The sequence below is a fragment of the Megalops cyprinoides genome, chromosome 8 (assembly GCF_013368585.1).
Source record: "Megalops cyprinoides isolate fMegCyp1 chromosome 8, fMegCyp1.pri, whole genome shotgun sequence".
Lineage (NCBI taxonomy): Eukaryota > Metazoa > Chordata > Actinopteri > Elopiformes > Megalopidae > Megalops > Megalops cyprinoides.
The window spans coordinates 14,725,983-14,742,982 of NC_050590.1; the positions used below are offsets into that span (position 1 = coordinate 14,725,983).

General features: G+C 39.9%; 1 protein-coding gene across 1 annotated transcript in view; it reads left to right on the forward strand.

Moving 5' to 3' along the window:
• The window catches only part of cep89 (centrosomal protein 89), a 121,275-nt gene that overhangs the window by 25,143 nt on the left and 79,132 nt on the right, over window positions 1-17,000 (forward strand). Inside the window, exons 13-17 of the mRNA XM_036535666.1 lie at window positions 3,177-3,280; window positions 5,994-6,109; window positions 6,269-6,449; window positions 11,843-12,010; window positions 13,127-13,268. Coding sequence (XP_036391559.1) covers window positions 3,177-3,280; window positions 5,994-6,109; window positions 6,269-6,449; window positions 11,843-12,010; window positions 13,127-13,268 — 711 coding nt within the window. The remainder of the gene's footprint in view (window positions 1-3,176; window positions 3,281-5,993; window positions 6,110-6,268; window positions 6,450-11,842; window positions 12,011-13,126; window positions 13,269-17,000) is intronic.

Sequence of the window (17,000 nt, forward strand, 5' to 3'; positions counted from 1 at the left end):
AAGAGGTTCAGTTGCTGTTCAGACCAAACATCAGAATGGGTAGGAAATCTGATTTAAGTGACTTTGACCGTGGGATGATTGTTAGTACCAGACGAGGTGGTTTGAGTATCTCAGAAACTGCTGATCTCCTGGGATTTTCATGCACAACAGTCTGTAGAGTTTATAGAGAATGGTGCAAAAAACAGAAAACATCCAGGGAGCGGCAGTTCTGTGGGGGAAAAACACCTTGTTAAAGATAGAGGTTAGAGGAGATTGGCCAGACTGGTCCAAGCTGACAGGAGGGCGACAGTAACCCAAATAACCACACATTACAACAGTGCTATGCAGAAACATTTCTGAACATACAACACGTCGAACATTGAGGTGGATCGGCTACAGCAGCAGAAGACCCCTCCGGGTACCACTCCTGTCAGCTAAGAACAGGAAACTGAGGCTACAGGCTCATCAAAACTGGACGGTAGACGATTGGAAAAACATCACCTGGTCTGACGAATCTCGATTTCTGCTACGACATGCAGATGGTACGGAACTTGGTGTAAACAACATGAATCCAGGGATCCATCCTGCCTTGTGTCAACTGTTCAGGCTGGAGGTGGTTGTGTAATGGTGTGGGGAACATTTTCTTTGCACACATTAGGCACCTTAATACCAACTGAGAATCGTTCAAAGGCCATAGCCTACCTGAGTATTGATGCTGACCATGTGCATCCCTTTAGGACCACAGTTCCATGAACATGACAATGAGTTCAATGTACTCCAATGGCCTCCAGTCACCAGATCTCAATCCAACAGAGCACCTTTGGGATGTGGTGGAACGGGATATTCGCAGCATGAATGTGCAGCCGACAAATCTGCAGCAACTGCGTGATGCTGTCATGTCAGCATGGAGCTGAATCTCTAAGGAATGTTTCCAGCACCTTGTTGAATCCATGACATGAAGAATTCAGGCTGTTCTGGGGGCAAAGGGGGGTCCTACGCAGTATTAGAGAGGTGTACCTAGTAAAGTGGTCACTGAGTGTATAAAGAAATGGTATTTTAACCCTTTCGCACTTATGGTGATTTAACGTAACAAAGTATAGCAAATGTGGCGGTGAAAACTATGAGAAGCTTAATAACAGTAGTGAAAATATAATGAACCATGTCACATAACACGTGCGCCTACACAGCATAAAATAAGTCACGCTGGGGGGCAGGAAATATTTTAGAACTTATGTATGAAAGGGTTAAAAACAGGAAAGAAGGTAACCTGCTGGTATTGCCCATATTCAAGTCAGTCATCAAATTAGCACATCTAGTGACTTGCTATGTCAACGTTCTGAGGTATAAAAAGAATTATGTGCTTCGGCAAAATGTGTGCTAGGAGTTAAATTAGGAACCTGAATTTGCACACTACTTGTTTAGAAAATTATTTTGCGTAATAAAATTGTTATTTAAAAATGAAGATGACATAAATTGTTGTTCAGAATTACAGCACACCACAACCCCTGCACAGCTGGTGGTACACTTGTTCTACTCAAGTCTGTATTTCATATTACATAATGCAGCAGGCCTCACAGCTGAACTAAATGACACTGAATTCTCTCTCTCATATGGTGAGAATCTCATATATGAATCTCGGGGCATTATTACATTGGGCAGTAGTATTCATTCACTTTATACACCTTCAATGAAGTCTTGATGAGAACAAGGTATCAAAACCTAAATGTAAGCAAAACAAACATTTGTGAGCAATTCATTTTTGTGCATTTCACAAGTGAGAACCCATTATGTTACATGCATTTAGCAGACACTCTTCTCCAGGGTGACTTCCAGCACAATAGAACATAAGTGTATCCATTCAAGTTAGATGAGCAACAGTGTCAGACCAGGCTAACAACACTCCCTCAGGAACATTTTCTGTGACTTGTGAATTTCAAAGCTCACAATCAGGAAGTCTTTTGTTAATCGGTATGAGAGGGTCAACAACCACTTGATAGTTGCACTTGTGATCTCCTGACCATGCTAGGATGTCTTGACAAAATTCTAACATGTCAGAAATTGTGTGTTACTAACACTGCATTATCATAACATGTGAGAGGTGCTACAAGGCCATCACCATATGACCAAGTTAAATAGCCAACAGGGCAAATGCCAATATTGAGGTCAAATGACAAGCAAAATAAATGACAAGAAGAAAGATGGTCAAGTCTCACAGCGTAAATGAACCCAGTCCATGTGGGTTAGCTGCTCCAGCTGTGGCAGGTGCAGGATTGTCTGTTTGACATCAGCCCTGCTGAATCATGTCATATGACTAAACAAAGAAACACTGGCATGGGTGGTTAATGTGATGAAAGTCAGTTAGTACTCTGTTAGAATGTAATACAAAATATGAAACGTTTGATTGCACATTTGGAGACCCCCAATGTGTTTGTGTTGTAAGTTGGTGGGTTGGTTTTTTTTTTTTTTGTGTGTGTGTGATATGTATTGGTATTTTTAACATTCTTAGGTTAAGCTAAGAAATATGTGGATCCACATTAGAATACATGTTGCCTATTGCAGACATGTCATAAATGTATCAGACTAAGTTGGTTTACTTTTTTGTTGAAGATGAGAATACAAATACGTTCAGGATAAGGTCTGATACCCCATCAGATCTGTTTTCATGTCATTATTTCTGGAAAAAACATTAACCCTGTAGTCTTCAGTGATATACTGAAGACTACAGGGTTAGTCCCTGAATCCCTGTAGAAACAATTAGTAGACTGAGAACAATAAAAAAACTAATATAATAGTATAATCAAATCATAATAATATAAAAACTAAAATTACTGGAGTAATAACATTGACATTTTACTACTTCTTTCTAAGGGAGAAGGTCCACTCATAACATAGCACAAGAGGATGTGTAACATTATACTTTTATTTTCTAAATAGGGGGGGCCACCTTTATTGTCATATTATTTTGGCAATGCTAATATGATTCTGAAATCCATTTTTAGTATTATTTTAGCGATTATTTGCAAACTGTACTTCTTTGAATATCTTTCTACTAATGCATGCTTATATTGCCTGTTTAATAAAAAGATAGCAAATATATATCTTTATAAATAATAAGGAAAAAATGTTTACATACGACATGTATGTAATTGTGTGTGTGTGTGTGTGTGTGTGTGTGTCTGTGTGTGTTTGCTGTTCAGGAGGATCTGAAGAATATCCGTGACCGTGCAGAGCAAGTGGTGCAGGAGAACGAGAAGCTCCATGAACAGCTGGGGAAGGCAAAGGGTGTCAGTCAGAAGGAGTGGTGAGTTTTTCATCTCTATGTGTGCATATTTGTATGCATGTATCTAGCCATGGGTCAGTGACCCTACCATTTACTAATTTACCAGAATACGCTAATGTAGGCTGGTTGTGTCAGATTAACCGTAGGGGTTCAGAAAATCATATAGCTAGCTGGTTAACATGCAGAGAATTATCTTATATGTAGTATACCAACATCATAGGATGTGTCCAAGGGAACCACAAGCTGAATATGTTTTGATTCATATTATGCTATGTCCAATAATGCCCTTTAGGGAAAAGCCCCTTAAATGTTTTTCAAGCCAACAATGTAGAGCTTTCAGAACATATTTGTTTGATATTAAAATGGATAGCTCTGTATGGTCTTTTGATTGTGTGTGATCACTGGTGCTCTGAATACTGTAAATTTAATTCTGTAAGCTGAAGCAACTTATTCAAATTTAATTCTGGTATAATCATGAAGAAACAGTTTTCAGCCCAGACTCAATGTGACAAGGTTCTAAGAACATCAATGCACACGACTGATTTTGCATTCTGTTCAGAAAATTGGCCTGTGCTTCATTCATAACTCATGAATGACAATTCATTGGTATTAATTATACACCATGTTTCTATTTTTAATATTGTAAGAAGTGATGCAAAATGACATCCTCCCCTTGGACTCTACGTGTCTGACATTTTCTGAAGAACTGCAGTCAACACAATAGATGTATAGGTAGAGTACCACTGTTATGTGGCTTACCAAGGACCAGTTTGTTTAACCGATACCCTTTCATGGTCAACATTTGGGAGCTTTTGAAAATAAGTGTTATAAATGTGACTTCCCCTGTTGTGGCCAAATGATTGGGTATATTGTTCAATCAGCATATTGGCAGCAATGTAACACAATGGTAGGGAGCAGGACTCGTAACCGAAAGGTTGCCGGTTCGGTTCCCCACTGGGGCACTGCTGTTGTACCCTTGCCCGAAGTGCTTAAGCCACACCTGCCTCAGTAAATATCCAGCTGTATAAATAGATAACATGTAACAATTGTAACCTGTGTAAGTTGCTCTGGATCGGAGCCTCTGCTAAATGTCAGTAATGTAATTGTAATATTATTGCTTGTCTTTGTAAAATGTCCACCAAAACCTCTTGTGCATGCAAAGAATGAATGCTAATCAGCTTCTGCTCAAGTTCTGCACAACTTTCATTTTGTTTTTAATGCTGTTGAAAGAGTTTCAATGTTATTTGCTGAATCATAAAGACACTGACGAGCTAAACCTGCTGCCATATGAATTAAATTAATCCATCCACAAAACTTAAATACCGAATTACTGCCAAAATCATTTCTGCCAGTTGGATTCTCAGAATTGTTTAAGTATGTGAAATAATGTATGTATTTCATTCAGTTGATTATTTGTTGTTCAAATGTAATGTGTAAATGTTCTCCAATCTGAGCAATACAAGAAATGCAAGTAATTGATGTATTTGGTAATAATTTCTGTAATAGATAGTTATGGTATGAAATGAGTTGTGGTTCATTACTTGAAGTCTTTGCACTGCCCTGCATTTTAAATTGTAATTTCATTTCTGACTGAGCACTTGAGACAAAAATCACTACATAACAGCTGGATAGGATTTGCAGCTTCTTTAAATTTAAAATAGCCAGAGATCCTTGTATAAAAATACTGCATACCACAAGTAGAAGTATGCAGTGCAAAACCATTTCCATAAATCTTTACTACGGGTGAACAGATGAATAAATAGTTATAATCTTATAAAAATTTAAGAAACCAAAAATGTAATCAACTGCATAAAATATATATACAGTTGTAAGTAGTATGTTATGCAATATGGCAGGGATGGTATTCATGTGCATTAAAATTAAATGCAGCTGATACTGCATCAAATATTCCTGAATGAATAGAGCATCAAAACAAGTTCCAAATGAATATTCAGGAGGATAATTTTCAGAGAATCCCTACGCCAAACCAAAACCAAAGGTTTAACCAAACCTAGCCAAAGTAGTGGCATCTATGACTATAAAAAAATCCACTTACCACTTGTGTTATGTATCAGCTGTTCATGGCATGCCTCCTCCACTCTGTCTCCTCCCTTTCTTTGATGACCAAAATGGGGGGTCACCAACCTTGACCTGTGGCCTGGTGTGATCCCTTTGTCAAACTCCAAGCCAAATATAAGTACCACTGTACCCACATCGATTGTAACCTATATGTTTTGACTGTGTAGAACTTCATGTCTACTGAATAATTATTACATAATTCTTGGTGGTGTTTTGGAATTGCCCACCAGTCTGTATTTGCTTGTTCTTGATGAAAGGCAGACTGTTTGCTGTCTTACACCACTTATATTCCCATGCTGGGTTCCTTCCTAGCACTTATCTTATCAGTATATATTGAATTTGATGTTCAGGGAGGACTTGTGATAGGGAGTTGCGAGACTGCACTTCAGTGTTGGAGAAACAGTGGCTCTAGGGAGACTGAAGTCACTGTGGTTGTTCCCATCTCCTTTTTTACTTCTCACTGACTTGTTTTCTACATAACTTTTCCAGCCGTGAATAATATCTAGCCCTTCTAGACCAATACAGACAGATGTGCTGTAGTTGACATTTTTGGTACGTGGTGAAGGGTGCCATGCATTAGCAGATGGCAGCAGAACGCTGTGTGTAAGTATGTGTGTGTGATTATGTCTTTATTTATTTTATATCTGGATTTCAGGCGCCAGCTGCAGGATCAGGCCAAGCTGGTGCTGAAAGAGAACCAGGTGCTGATGGAACAGCTGGAGGTACAGCAGGTGAAAGCCAAGGAGAGTCACGGTCGCCACATACAGGAAGGTAGGGGCCACTTTTTGCTTGCCTCCCTTATGTCGATTCTAGTCCTTTCATCTTGCAGTACTGACTTGAATTTTTTAGTAACTAACCTCCAGTTTATTTGATTTTTACATTTCGATGGCTCTGTGAGGCACATCCTGAGAGCCCTGTCTCCCTTTTCAGTGTCTAAGGTATCCAAAGAGCTCATCCTGTTGGAGGCAGAAAAGCAGAGCCTGCAGGAGGAGCTGTGTGAGGCTCGCAGGGAGCTGCAGGCTCTCCGGGTGCAGCACCAGCAGGTCCTCTCCACCCTAGAGAAGGCAGTCAGCTGGGAGGAGCACTGCACCATCACCAGCAAGTTAAAACGGTACTGCGGTGCCTTCACAAGGCCCTTCTGCCTGCTATTCCTCACAATGAGGCCATTAGTTTATTGTTCTGCACTCTTTTGGCACTTATGCGCTTGGCTCTTTTCCTCACTCTCTCTCACTCCCTCTCACAATGACATAATCCCTATGCTGCATCAAGAAATTGCCATGCTCACAATTTCCTCACCTTGCAGTGGCAGCCAGTTTGAGTTTAAGTGCCATGGTTACTGGAATGGAATTAAACTGAAAGGATTATAGCCCAAGCTAGCACAGATATTATTGTGGTATTTCTCAGACTCTGTCTCAGGTAAATGCACTCAAACTTCCCTCTTCAGTGTTCATCGGAGTTAAATGTCTTTTATGTTATTCCTACTTAGGAATTCCTCTATCCCACTGTTTCTCAATCCTACTCCTGGAGCCCCCCTGTCCTGCATATCTTCAACCTATCCTTGCTCCAAACACACCTGATTGAAATAATTAACATGCTCTTTATTAAATCAGGTGTGTTCGGCTAATCAAAAGTTCCACTGATGAGTTCGGTCAGGTAGGTAGAGCAGGGAAAGATGGAAAACGTGCGGAGCAGGGGGGGGCCCCAGGAGCAGGATTGAGAATCAGTGCATCTTATATCTCCCTGTACTACATACACACCCACTTCTTTCAAATCACATAGCAGTTGATATTGCAATATATCCAATAGTGTAGCTGAAGGATTATGGCTCATGCGTTTGTCTTGCGTCCTTTATAAATGTAGTCAGTTCTTACATTTTATTTATCATTGGTGTCTCATTGGAGAGGGAGAAGATCCCTCCTTGATAAATTGTGATTGTAAAATCTGCAGAAGGCATTGTCATGTTTTTGAAGGGATGAAAAAATATTAAATTAAATCTTTGACTGGCTCTAAACCCCAGTGAGTCCAGTGTTATCTCTACCTATCAGCCTATCAGCATTGATTAGAACATTTTGTTATTCCCTATACAGTATGAGATCAACTCTCAGTCAATTAACTCACTTTTCCCAGAAGGAAAAAAATTGCTTATCAAAAACAAACAAAGATTAGGGGTCTCATATGGCTTAGTCAACAAGGTGTTTGCTTTTAGTGCAGGCTGAGCCCAAAAGTCAGGGCTCAAAACCAGCTGTGTCATTTGCTGACAATAACCAGGATCCCACAGCAGCAGAACAAACTTGCTTCATTCTGCCAGGGATAATGGAGGGTAGATTGTCCAGAGCTTCTTTGTCTCTTTGCTGTCAGGCATGCTGCACATGGTCAGGTGCCTGTGAGTTGCTCATATGACGTCAGTGGAGTAGTGCCTACCTTTCAATGAGTGCTGCTCCACTGCATCGCAGGATTACAGCTGTCTCGCTTCAGTGTTCCTGTGTGGGTGCAGAGGCTGTCACAATGCGAAGAGCCTAGTAGACAATTTGAAGCATAAACAGTTAACCAGAATTTTCCTAGAATTAATAGATGCTGCTTTCTGAATGAACTTCAGTTGCAAAAGAGAGAAGGGATGTATTAGCAAAAATGGTTCTTGCTGCATGAACAGGTGTGTGTGTGTGTGTGTGTGTGTGTGTGTGTGTGTGTGTGTGTGTGTGTGTGAGTGAGTGATATTGCTTAGGTGTTAATATTGTATAGGGGTGCAACAAATAGTTGACGTAGCCGACTAAAATCAATAACCAAATTAGTCGCCAGCGAATTTAATTCTCAATCAGTTGGTGACGTCATTGCGTGTGTTTTTTGTGCTGACTCGGAATGCTCAGACATGTAGCCTAAGCTACGTTGCTTTACTAGATGAACAATAGCAATGACAACACCTTTATGAACAAAGACCTCAAAAGTGTGGCAGCTCTCAACCCTTTCGCACATAACTTGTTTTATGCTGTGTAGCATGCGTGTTACGTTACATGGTTCGTTATGTTTTCTTTAGCGTTATTAAGCCCCAAAGCTAAAATTAGCTAGAATTTTTCCAATCTAGTTTTCTAATCGCACCAGATTTAGCATACACGCTAAACGGCTAATCACACCGGTGTGATCGTACGTACCTTGCCTGGCATGGGAGCACATCAATTATGCTCAAGCATCTGAAGAGGTGGCACGTTGGCTCTCTGGATGATGAAGACTCGTCTCGTTGAGTTTGTTAGATAGCAAGCATAGTTAATGTTAAAAGCCATGTTACTTCACGTTATGAGCTGTAATGTTTTCTGTTTTGAAATACATTTTCTCTTGATTAATAAATTATTAATGACGTTGAACATACAGTGTAGCAAATAAAATAGCAAATAACCTATTATTCACAACTAATCTGTTCATATTCCAAATGTGCCCTAACTTTACAATGTTAAACTAGAGTCCATCTGCTATTTAGAAATTCTCTGCTTAAAGTTGCATTGTTGTCATGGAAACATTTATGGCTGGAGATAGTGTTGTTGCCGAATGCACAAGTTTAAAGAACACCAGTGTGAGAGAGAGCTGTTACTTCGGTTGAGTATGCGCTCTGACTGCCATACCAACGAGCCTGGCTCTTTGGCGTCGCGGTCAAAGTCGCATTGTTGGTACCCCATAGATCCGGGTTCGAGGCCAGGTGGGGTGACTGCTCTTGCCCTTCGCAGGCTCTTTGGCGTCGTGGTCAAAGTCGCATGGTTGGTACCCCGTAGACCCAGGTTTGAGGCCGGGTGGGGTGACTGCTCTCGCCCTTCGCTACAAATGGTGTCAGCAGTGGGATGGCTTGCTGCGAGGCCATCGGAGGCGTGCCCAGTGTGTGAGCCGTACGAGGGTCCCCCAGGTTCGGTTGACCCTGGTGTGTGAGGGACCCCAGAGATGGGTGAAGTACTAGTGAGTGGGGCACCCTGGGATGGGAGAAGTACAGCAGGGGAATGTGTGAGGGACGCCTCGGTGCGTGAAGCACATGGGTGCGCTTCCTGAAGGGGAGGGCAGTGTGACAGAGTGCCGTCACTACGGTTGAGTATGCGCTCTGACTGCTATACCAACGAGCCTGGCTCATTGGCGTCGCGGTCAAAGTTGCATGGTTGGTACCCTGTAGACCCGGGTTCAATGCCGGGTGGGGTAACTGCTCTCGCCCTTCGCTACACCAGAGAATTCAATACATTCTAAATCGCGCAAGATTTCTACAACTCGTGTCTATGCGTGCATGCCCAATGTGGGCTGCATTGAAATTAATTTGAATGAGTTATGGGTTTGTTGGATCTCGTAATGCTACCATGGATGGCTTTCTTCAAAGGAAGCAGACTTGTACTCCCCAGCAAGCAACTGCCCTCACTGAATTAGTCCTAGCAACCATTCATTAAAAGATGTATTTTTGAATGAAGTTCTCATCTTTATTGTCTTTATTGTTAGTTATCATATGCCTAAAACAGCCTCAAGCTAAATTTAAAGGCCAATAGATAAATAAGAACCTTTGAGTAATTGGGCAATTCATAATCCGAATAGTCGATTATTCATTTCAGTAATCGATAGATTATTCGACTATCAAAATAGTCGTTAGTTGCAGCCTTAATATCATAGTAGAATTGCTAACTCCACTGACGTACAATAAGTTGGTTGTGTCTGTAAAATAAATTCTACCAGTTCTTGCAATTATAGTAGATTCTTCCTACGTAGGACGTCTGTGCTTCAGTAATCTTTTCATTTTCAAATATATATTTCAGTAGCTGTTTATATTTTATCGAATTGTTTTGGCCTCACAGGTTTCTTCTTGATGTAATGAATGTTGAATATTTCCATGCATGCATTCATTAGTGTGTAGTGTTGGGGCAGGGGGGATCACCGCTTTGAATTTTAAATGTTAGGACGCTAAATGCATATTCAGCCATACAGGTCCCCAAGCCTTTTAAGTGTGTTTTGTCATTAATCCACGTAAGTCCTTCAGTCTTTTAGGCTCTCAGCTTTTGTGCAAGGACAAATGTATGTTTTTCAAATCCTAGTGTATAAGAAGGTTTAAATGTGCTCAAAGGAAACGCAGTGTCTTTTCTTTGAATGATTTATGTAACACTTAACTATTTTGTTATGTGCTTTTCATACTAAGGTAAGTTTGAAGCTTGCATGGTAGTGAATGTTTTATGAGTCTTAGAGGGAGAGAGAGGAATAAGGCTTGAAAAATTTTCTTTACTTGACTTGAATCAGGACAAAACGATTTAACTTTGAATCATTTGGGAACATGGGAATGTGATTATCAATTTCAGCTTCTAGCAAAACAAACTGAAAGAGTTCCAGACACTTTCTGTTATCATTTCTAGTAGATTATTTTGGAACAAGCAGATACTGTTTTGAATTTTTACGGATTAAATGCAGATCTTTTGTTACATTTTTAAATGTAGATCAGTGGTTTATTCATGAAATCTCTACTGCAGTCTTTTACGGATAGATTGAAGTCATAACCTTCGACCATATCAGCCATCTAGAATCACAATCTGTTTGCTGAAATACATCCATGGAAACGAGAAGAATTACAGCTAGCATAATACATGTACAATAGCAAAGAATTATGAATGCCTTCAGCTACACTAATGTCAAACTGCTGGGGACACCACAGCACTTGCCAATGCCAAAAACTAGATAGAAGTGTGAGAGTAATATTGGCACATTCAGCTAAAGTCTACTTAATGTCAGTCACTTTCTTTGGTGGAAAACAAACAGTGGAGTTATCAGTCTATAAAGGGTACCTTAGTTACATTAATTTGGGAAATTAAAAAGGGCATGAATGAAAATTACCATGGCACTGCCATTTAAAAAAATAAAATGCATCTCTTTGATCTTTTACCTTTCTAATTTATTTGTATTTAATCAAAGTGACAAAGTGTCTGAAGATTTTCCTTCTGAAAGACCACTGAAGCCATGCTCTTTGTATTGTCAGTGCTGGAGAACAAATGCCTGTTTCTCTGAAAGAAGTGATGTGTATTATTCATCTGAAGGAAACTGACTGTAACTGAAATTGTATGATATCCTTTAACAGGGTGCTTATTAAAAAGACATTAAAAAGGGGAACTCATTGAAATACTGACACTCACAGTGAGGGTTCTTTTTCTTAGACCTGTTATAGCAGGTAAGTACTGTAGCACTAGAATGTGTACACTTTTCCCATTGTGATGGAAAGACCAAACATCGGCATTAAGTCTGGCCATGAGTTCAGATTCTGTTATTGTCACCTTGGTAAACATATTAACACTATGAATATATCTTGACAAGGTTGAAACTGTTCTTATTGCTGAAATACATTTTTGTAGTTGTATGTGTTTGCAGTTAACCATTCCACACTATTTCTGTGTGGGAAAATTGGAGGCTTGCACACATTTCAGTGTGTGTTTTGTCTTAATATAAATTGCATTTCAGTTTCATTCAGGTTTGCATTTACAGTGGCATTATGATGTCCTGTTGACTTTATAGGCAGCTTGAACAAATGGAGGAGAGCAAGAAGAGGGAAGTGGAGGACTTGATGGAGAGAGTGGCATCCCTCCAAACAGAAAAGAAAAGTCTGCAGCTGGAGAAAACTAACCTCACTGCAGATATTAAGAGTGTTGAGACTGAGCTGGAAATATCACGCCATTCCAACAGGTACCTCGTCTGTAGTTCATCTCAGCTGTATTGTTATTTTGATTAGTGCATGGAACATGAACGATGAGGAAAAAACACAGGACCAAGTTGCACAAAAGAATTAAGGAAACATTGGATTGCTTTGCTTTGGAATTGTGCTTGTTCAGTTTGCGGCGAGGTGGCCTAGAATGTTAATCTTGGTTTCATTTTGATTTTAATGGCAGACCTTGTATTGCAAGTGTTTCTACTTATAGAGAAGTAGTCCTTAATGCATGTGAGTGACTTGCTGTTTTGTATGTTGAAATCTTTTTTTTTTTTTTTTTTTGATATCGTGTACTTTGGTACTGCATGTTGTGGGATCTGATGATACTGTACATATCAACTGGTGTTGCAAAACAGAGGCTAATGGTGGAAAAATTGTCAGTGAGTATGTTTAATCAGGATGCCTTCATAGTGTGTAAATGGTAAATCGTTGCGTCTCAAGACGGGGTGCACTGCATTTTTACATGTTATCATCAAGCTAGCTAGTTCACAGTTTAGTTAGCGGGAAGGAAGTATGATTTATCATTTAAATATGCTTATCATACACTCTTCTACAAATTCCAACCAAATATTGTAGGGAAGAGTTACCAAGTAATTGAAAAATGGTTATAAAACATCCAGCATTTAACCTATACCCACCTCCTTGGGACCAAACAAGATTAAAGATCAATCCATTTCCACATCCTCAACACACCTGAAATTATTCATTGGCAAACATCACACCCAAAATTAACCCCCTCTTATAGTTGAAATATGAATATAGAATTATGAATTCACAGATTTCAGCCACTGCTGGCAGCAGCGTTAGCACTTGCAGACAATAAAATCTGTTTATGAGTCATCAACTCAAAAGGATGAGATATGCCCATGCGACCAGATCCATATATCCACCCTGTGGAATGAAATGAGCACTGTCATCTGGCCTTCAGCAACAGCTGTGCTTGGCTGTGGGCTCCCAGGGATGATAAATAAGGGCAGCCAAGAGGAACAAACAATAGGACCGATTGTTCAATTATGAAATTACAGCACTAGAAATATTGTAGCAAGGATGAAAACTTTTGACTTTAGAATTGTGTGTGTTTCGTTTGCCCTTAGAAAAGCCCAGAGGAAAATAGGGCTGCTAAAGCAGCAGGTGGAGGACTCCTTGGATAAGGAGCTGACAGCCCACCACTACCTGAGCAGCATTGTGACACTGGCAGAGAAGACCAAGCAGGAGAGGGACCACCTCATACACATGGTAACTCACACTGTGGATCTGAACTTCAGCACACTGCTGGAAAGCATCCCCCAGAGGGAACTATGCATGATTAAGCAGAGTGAATCTAATCACTGTGGTTAATATACAGACGTCACTACACAGCAGGAGGCCGTGCCGGTTATGCTGTGACTCACAGCCTTCTGGATTTTGCAGTATTTAGATGGAATTGCGACTTCAGTAATTCTGTGGGGGTTAATGTGCAGTGTGTTCTAATGCATGTCCTCTTTACCTAACCATGCAGGAAAATTACAGTGATTAAGGGGTAGTGATTATTGTACACCAGGGCCTCTGAGCCTTGTTCTTGCATGGTGATAGTTACTGTGGGCTTCTGTTCCATCCAAGCGCTGAAGCATCTGGTTCAGCTAATCATTGTCATGGTTGAACCACTACCCTGTCAGTCATTTTTAACTGTTACCTGTTATAGATTGGTGCTCCACAATTGGCCATGTTCAGAGAAACAGCTTTCATTAAACTCTGACAATATAGTTATCAACTGTACTGACAATGCAGTTATATTACAAAGGTGGTGAGATGCTTTTTGTTACTTATCCAAACAGTAGCATTTGAAATGTTATATAACCAGCTCTCCTGTACAGACATTAGTATAACCATGATGTATGGGCTGCAGCATACCTCCCAAAGTGTAAATCACTCATTTTCTTTTCATAATGATTCTGCTACACTTCTGCTATTCTCCTTTTACCATCTGCTTTTAAGATGTGCTTCTTACAGTAGCAAATGGTAGCACTGGCTACCCTGAAATTACTCCCAGTGCAAACCAGTTAGCCGTGTATTTGACATTGTTTATTAGGTTATTCTAGTACCTAGTCACATAGCATGAGGTCTAATTAGGATTGAATTTATGTGGCAGAGTTTGGACAGGAGCAGCTACAGGGGGTAGCTGAGCCATGGATGCTTTCTATCTGCTATGCTTGTTTTGATCATTGGTTGGTGATACAGTATGTTAAATTATGTGAGAAATCTTTTCTGAAATGTTACATACATCTGGAGTATTCTCAGATTTTTAACTGATGTAAAAGTGATGTAATAACAGTTTGTTTGCTTTCAAGTATTGCATCATTTAGATGTATTGGTCCTGTACCTGCATAATCTATTTGTGGTGTAATCATCCTTTGGGCTGTCTGGAATAAGACGACTCATTTTCATTGATCTGCATTAGTTGTAGGTCAGCTATACCTGATGTGAGCCAGGGGCATTTCCACAGAAAATTGACCAAGGCCTACAATAAGTTGGCCAACTTCAGATACGATCATAACCTGGCCCACAGCCCAGCTGGGTCACATGAATGAAGACTTGTTTTGTCTAGAATGTTATTGCCGGACAGTCCATCACAGTGTTTACACTGGCTAGCTAGGTGCGCGCAAGAAAATAAACATTTTATATCTTTAGGTCTATGCTCAGTCTGCACATGATCAGCATCATTCACCACAATCTTTATTTTGTGATGTCTCCAAGATATGAATGAAATCAGTGCCAAAAGTTGAGCAAGCAGAAAATTACTTTGTTCATGTTTATCCCCCTGTACTTACACAAAAATATTCTGCTGATGCTCAAAAAACAACTATCCTTGTGTATGAAAATCTATTGCTCTCAAGTGGAACTCTCCTCTCATGCAAAATGTCTTGCTCACTCTCAACTTGAATTCCACTTCCGCTTCCTACCCAAGACCCACCATTCCATTCACCCAGTCAATGACATTTTGGTCACATTGGGTTGCACTGGGACAGTACACACACAGCACACACACAGCTAACAGAGGTCAGTGGAAGCCAGGTTACAGGGATTGAAGTGCAGGTGTTCGAAAAAGATAGATAATAACTTTGGTACTGTTCATCTTCACAGAGAGGCTTGTGTGTGTGTGATGGTTTTCATCCAAAATTTTTACACCAGTTGTTAATACATTTCCAGTGCATATAATACCTCAGTATGACATTTAAGAATTCTCCAGGTAAATAACAGTTGAAGGATGTATTTCAGTCAGAGTCTGAAGACATTACATTACATAATTGGCATTTAGCAGATGCTCTCACCCAGTGACATCACTTTATTGCATATTTTCATATGTGTAGATGTCTCAGGGTGATTAAACTATGTTGTTCTGCCTTTACATACCATGCAGAAAGGATATCAATTCCCAGTAAGCTTAAAATTTATAAAGTAGGGTTTTTTCCTCCAAATTTGTGTTTTAAAACAACACCCACTCCTAAATTTGCCAGCAGTTGTCAACAGTAATACTAAGTGGCAAAGGGTGCCAGAGTGATGCCACTGAACACAGTGGCCATTCAGCAGTTGTGCATTTAGCAAGCCTAGCAGTAGTGACTATGTTTAAGTGGATAACAACTGGGAAAGTATGCAAGAGATCTAGGACATATGATGCCACTTAGGGATAACTCAACTGCGGTTGTAACTGTTGTTTACATTTACTGAAGCATGAATCCACAGAAAAGTTATGCGTGTATTTTATAAACCATTCAAACAAGATAATTTGAACTCTCCTAGTTCCATTAAGAACCCCACAGCAAATGAACTCTCTTTCAAATCCAATGGTATTTTTTCCATTTCATTTAATTCCATCCAAGTTCAGTTGGAAAATGGCTGTCTTAAAAGGGCACTTATCTCTGGCACAACATTTGTGCTTTTGCTTCAGCTGCCTGCTTGTAGTTGCTCATCAGTTGTTTCCAAAAGGACAATATTTCCCTAGATACAACTATTCACTACTCTGGCCTGTTGTAGCAGCAAGTGGAGTAAACCAAGCACCTGAACTTTAAACTTTGCAACTGAATTCAAGTTAGGCATCATTAGCCTTGTCTGAAATGAAACGAACCCTGAACACTGAATGAAATACATGTCAAAAGTGTAACAACTACAGATTACTTACTTACTTGTAAAAGTGCCCTAAATGTACCTTATCTAAACCCATTTTATTAAAGTTTATTATGGTGTGTCTGCTGGCAATAGTACAATGCATTAGTGAGGAGAACAAAATAAACATATACAATAAAGGTATAAAAAAACATCTGTCAAACATTTAAAATACCATCAGAATATTTCTTTACTATGGCAACTGCTAGCAGGTTTTCTAAGGCGTTCAGTCATTGGAGGCAAATTTCATTTGCAAAATTCTACAGGCAATGACTGGGCACTTCCGTTGTCTCAGATGTCACATGCTTATTGCCCATTGTTCATACATGTGTATAACTTATTTTTCTAAACAAGACCCTTGCATGTATCTTATTAGCTTTTACCCATTGAACTGGTACTCCCCACATTTCTCAAACACTCTTGATCATAGTTCTAGTTCATATTTTGTTTTTGAACCTAATGGGGGGAAAGTATGAGAAAACCCCCCCTGGCAGTTGTAGTCAGTGTGGTGTCATTTTCACAAGTTTGATCAGTTCAAGAAAACAGAACAATGTTGCTTCAGGCCTGTCAAGAACTGTAGGCACAGCATTCCAGGCAGGCTGTTTTTTTTTTTCTTTTTTTCACAAATCAATCCATTTGTCCTCCAGGCACAAGTGCTGTTATGTTGTGTATGGTCCAGGTTGAGAGTTGTTTTTTTTTACTCATATCTCAGCATACATTGCATGTTGTGAGGTAACTGCGGACTCTCACTATCTCCCGTTAAAAATCTGTTGGAAGATTTTGGCTGAGATACCTTATTTGATGCACCATCTTCACCAGTAAATGAAT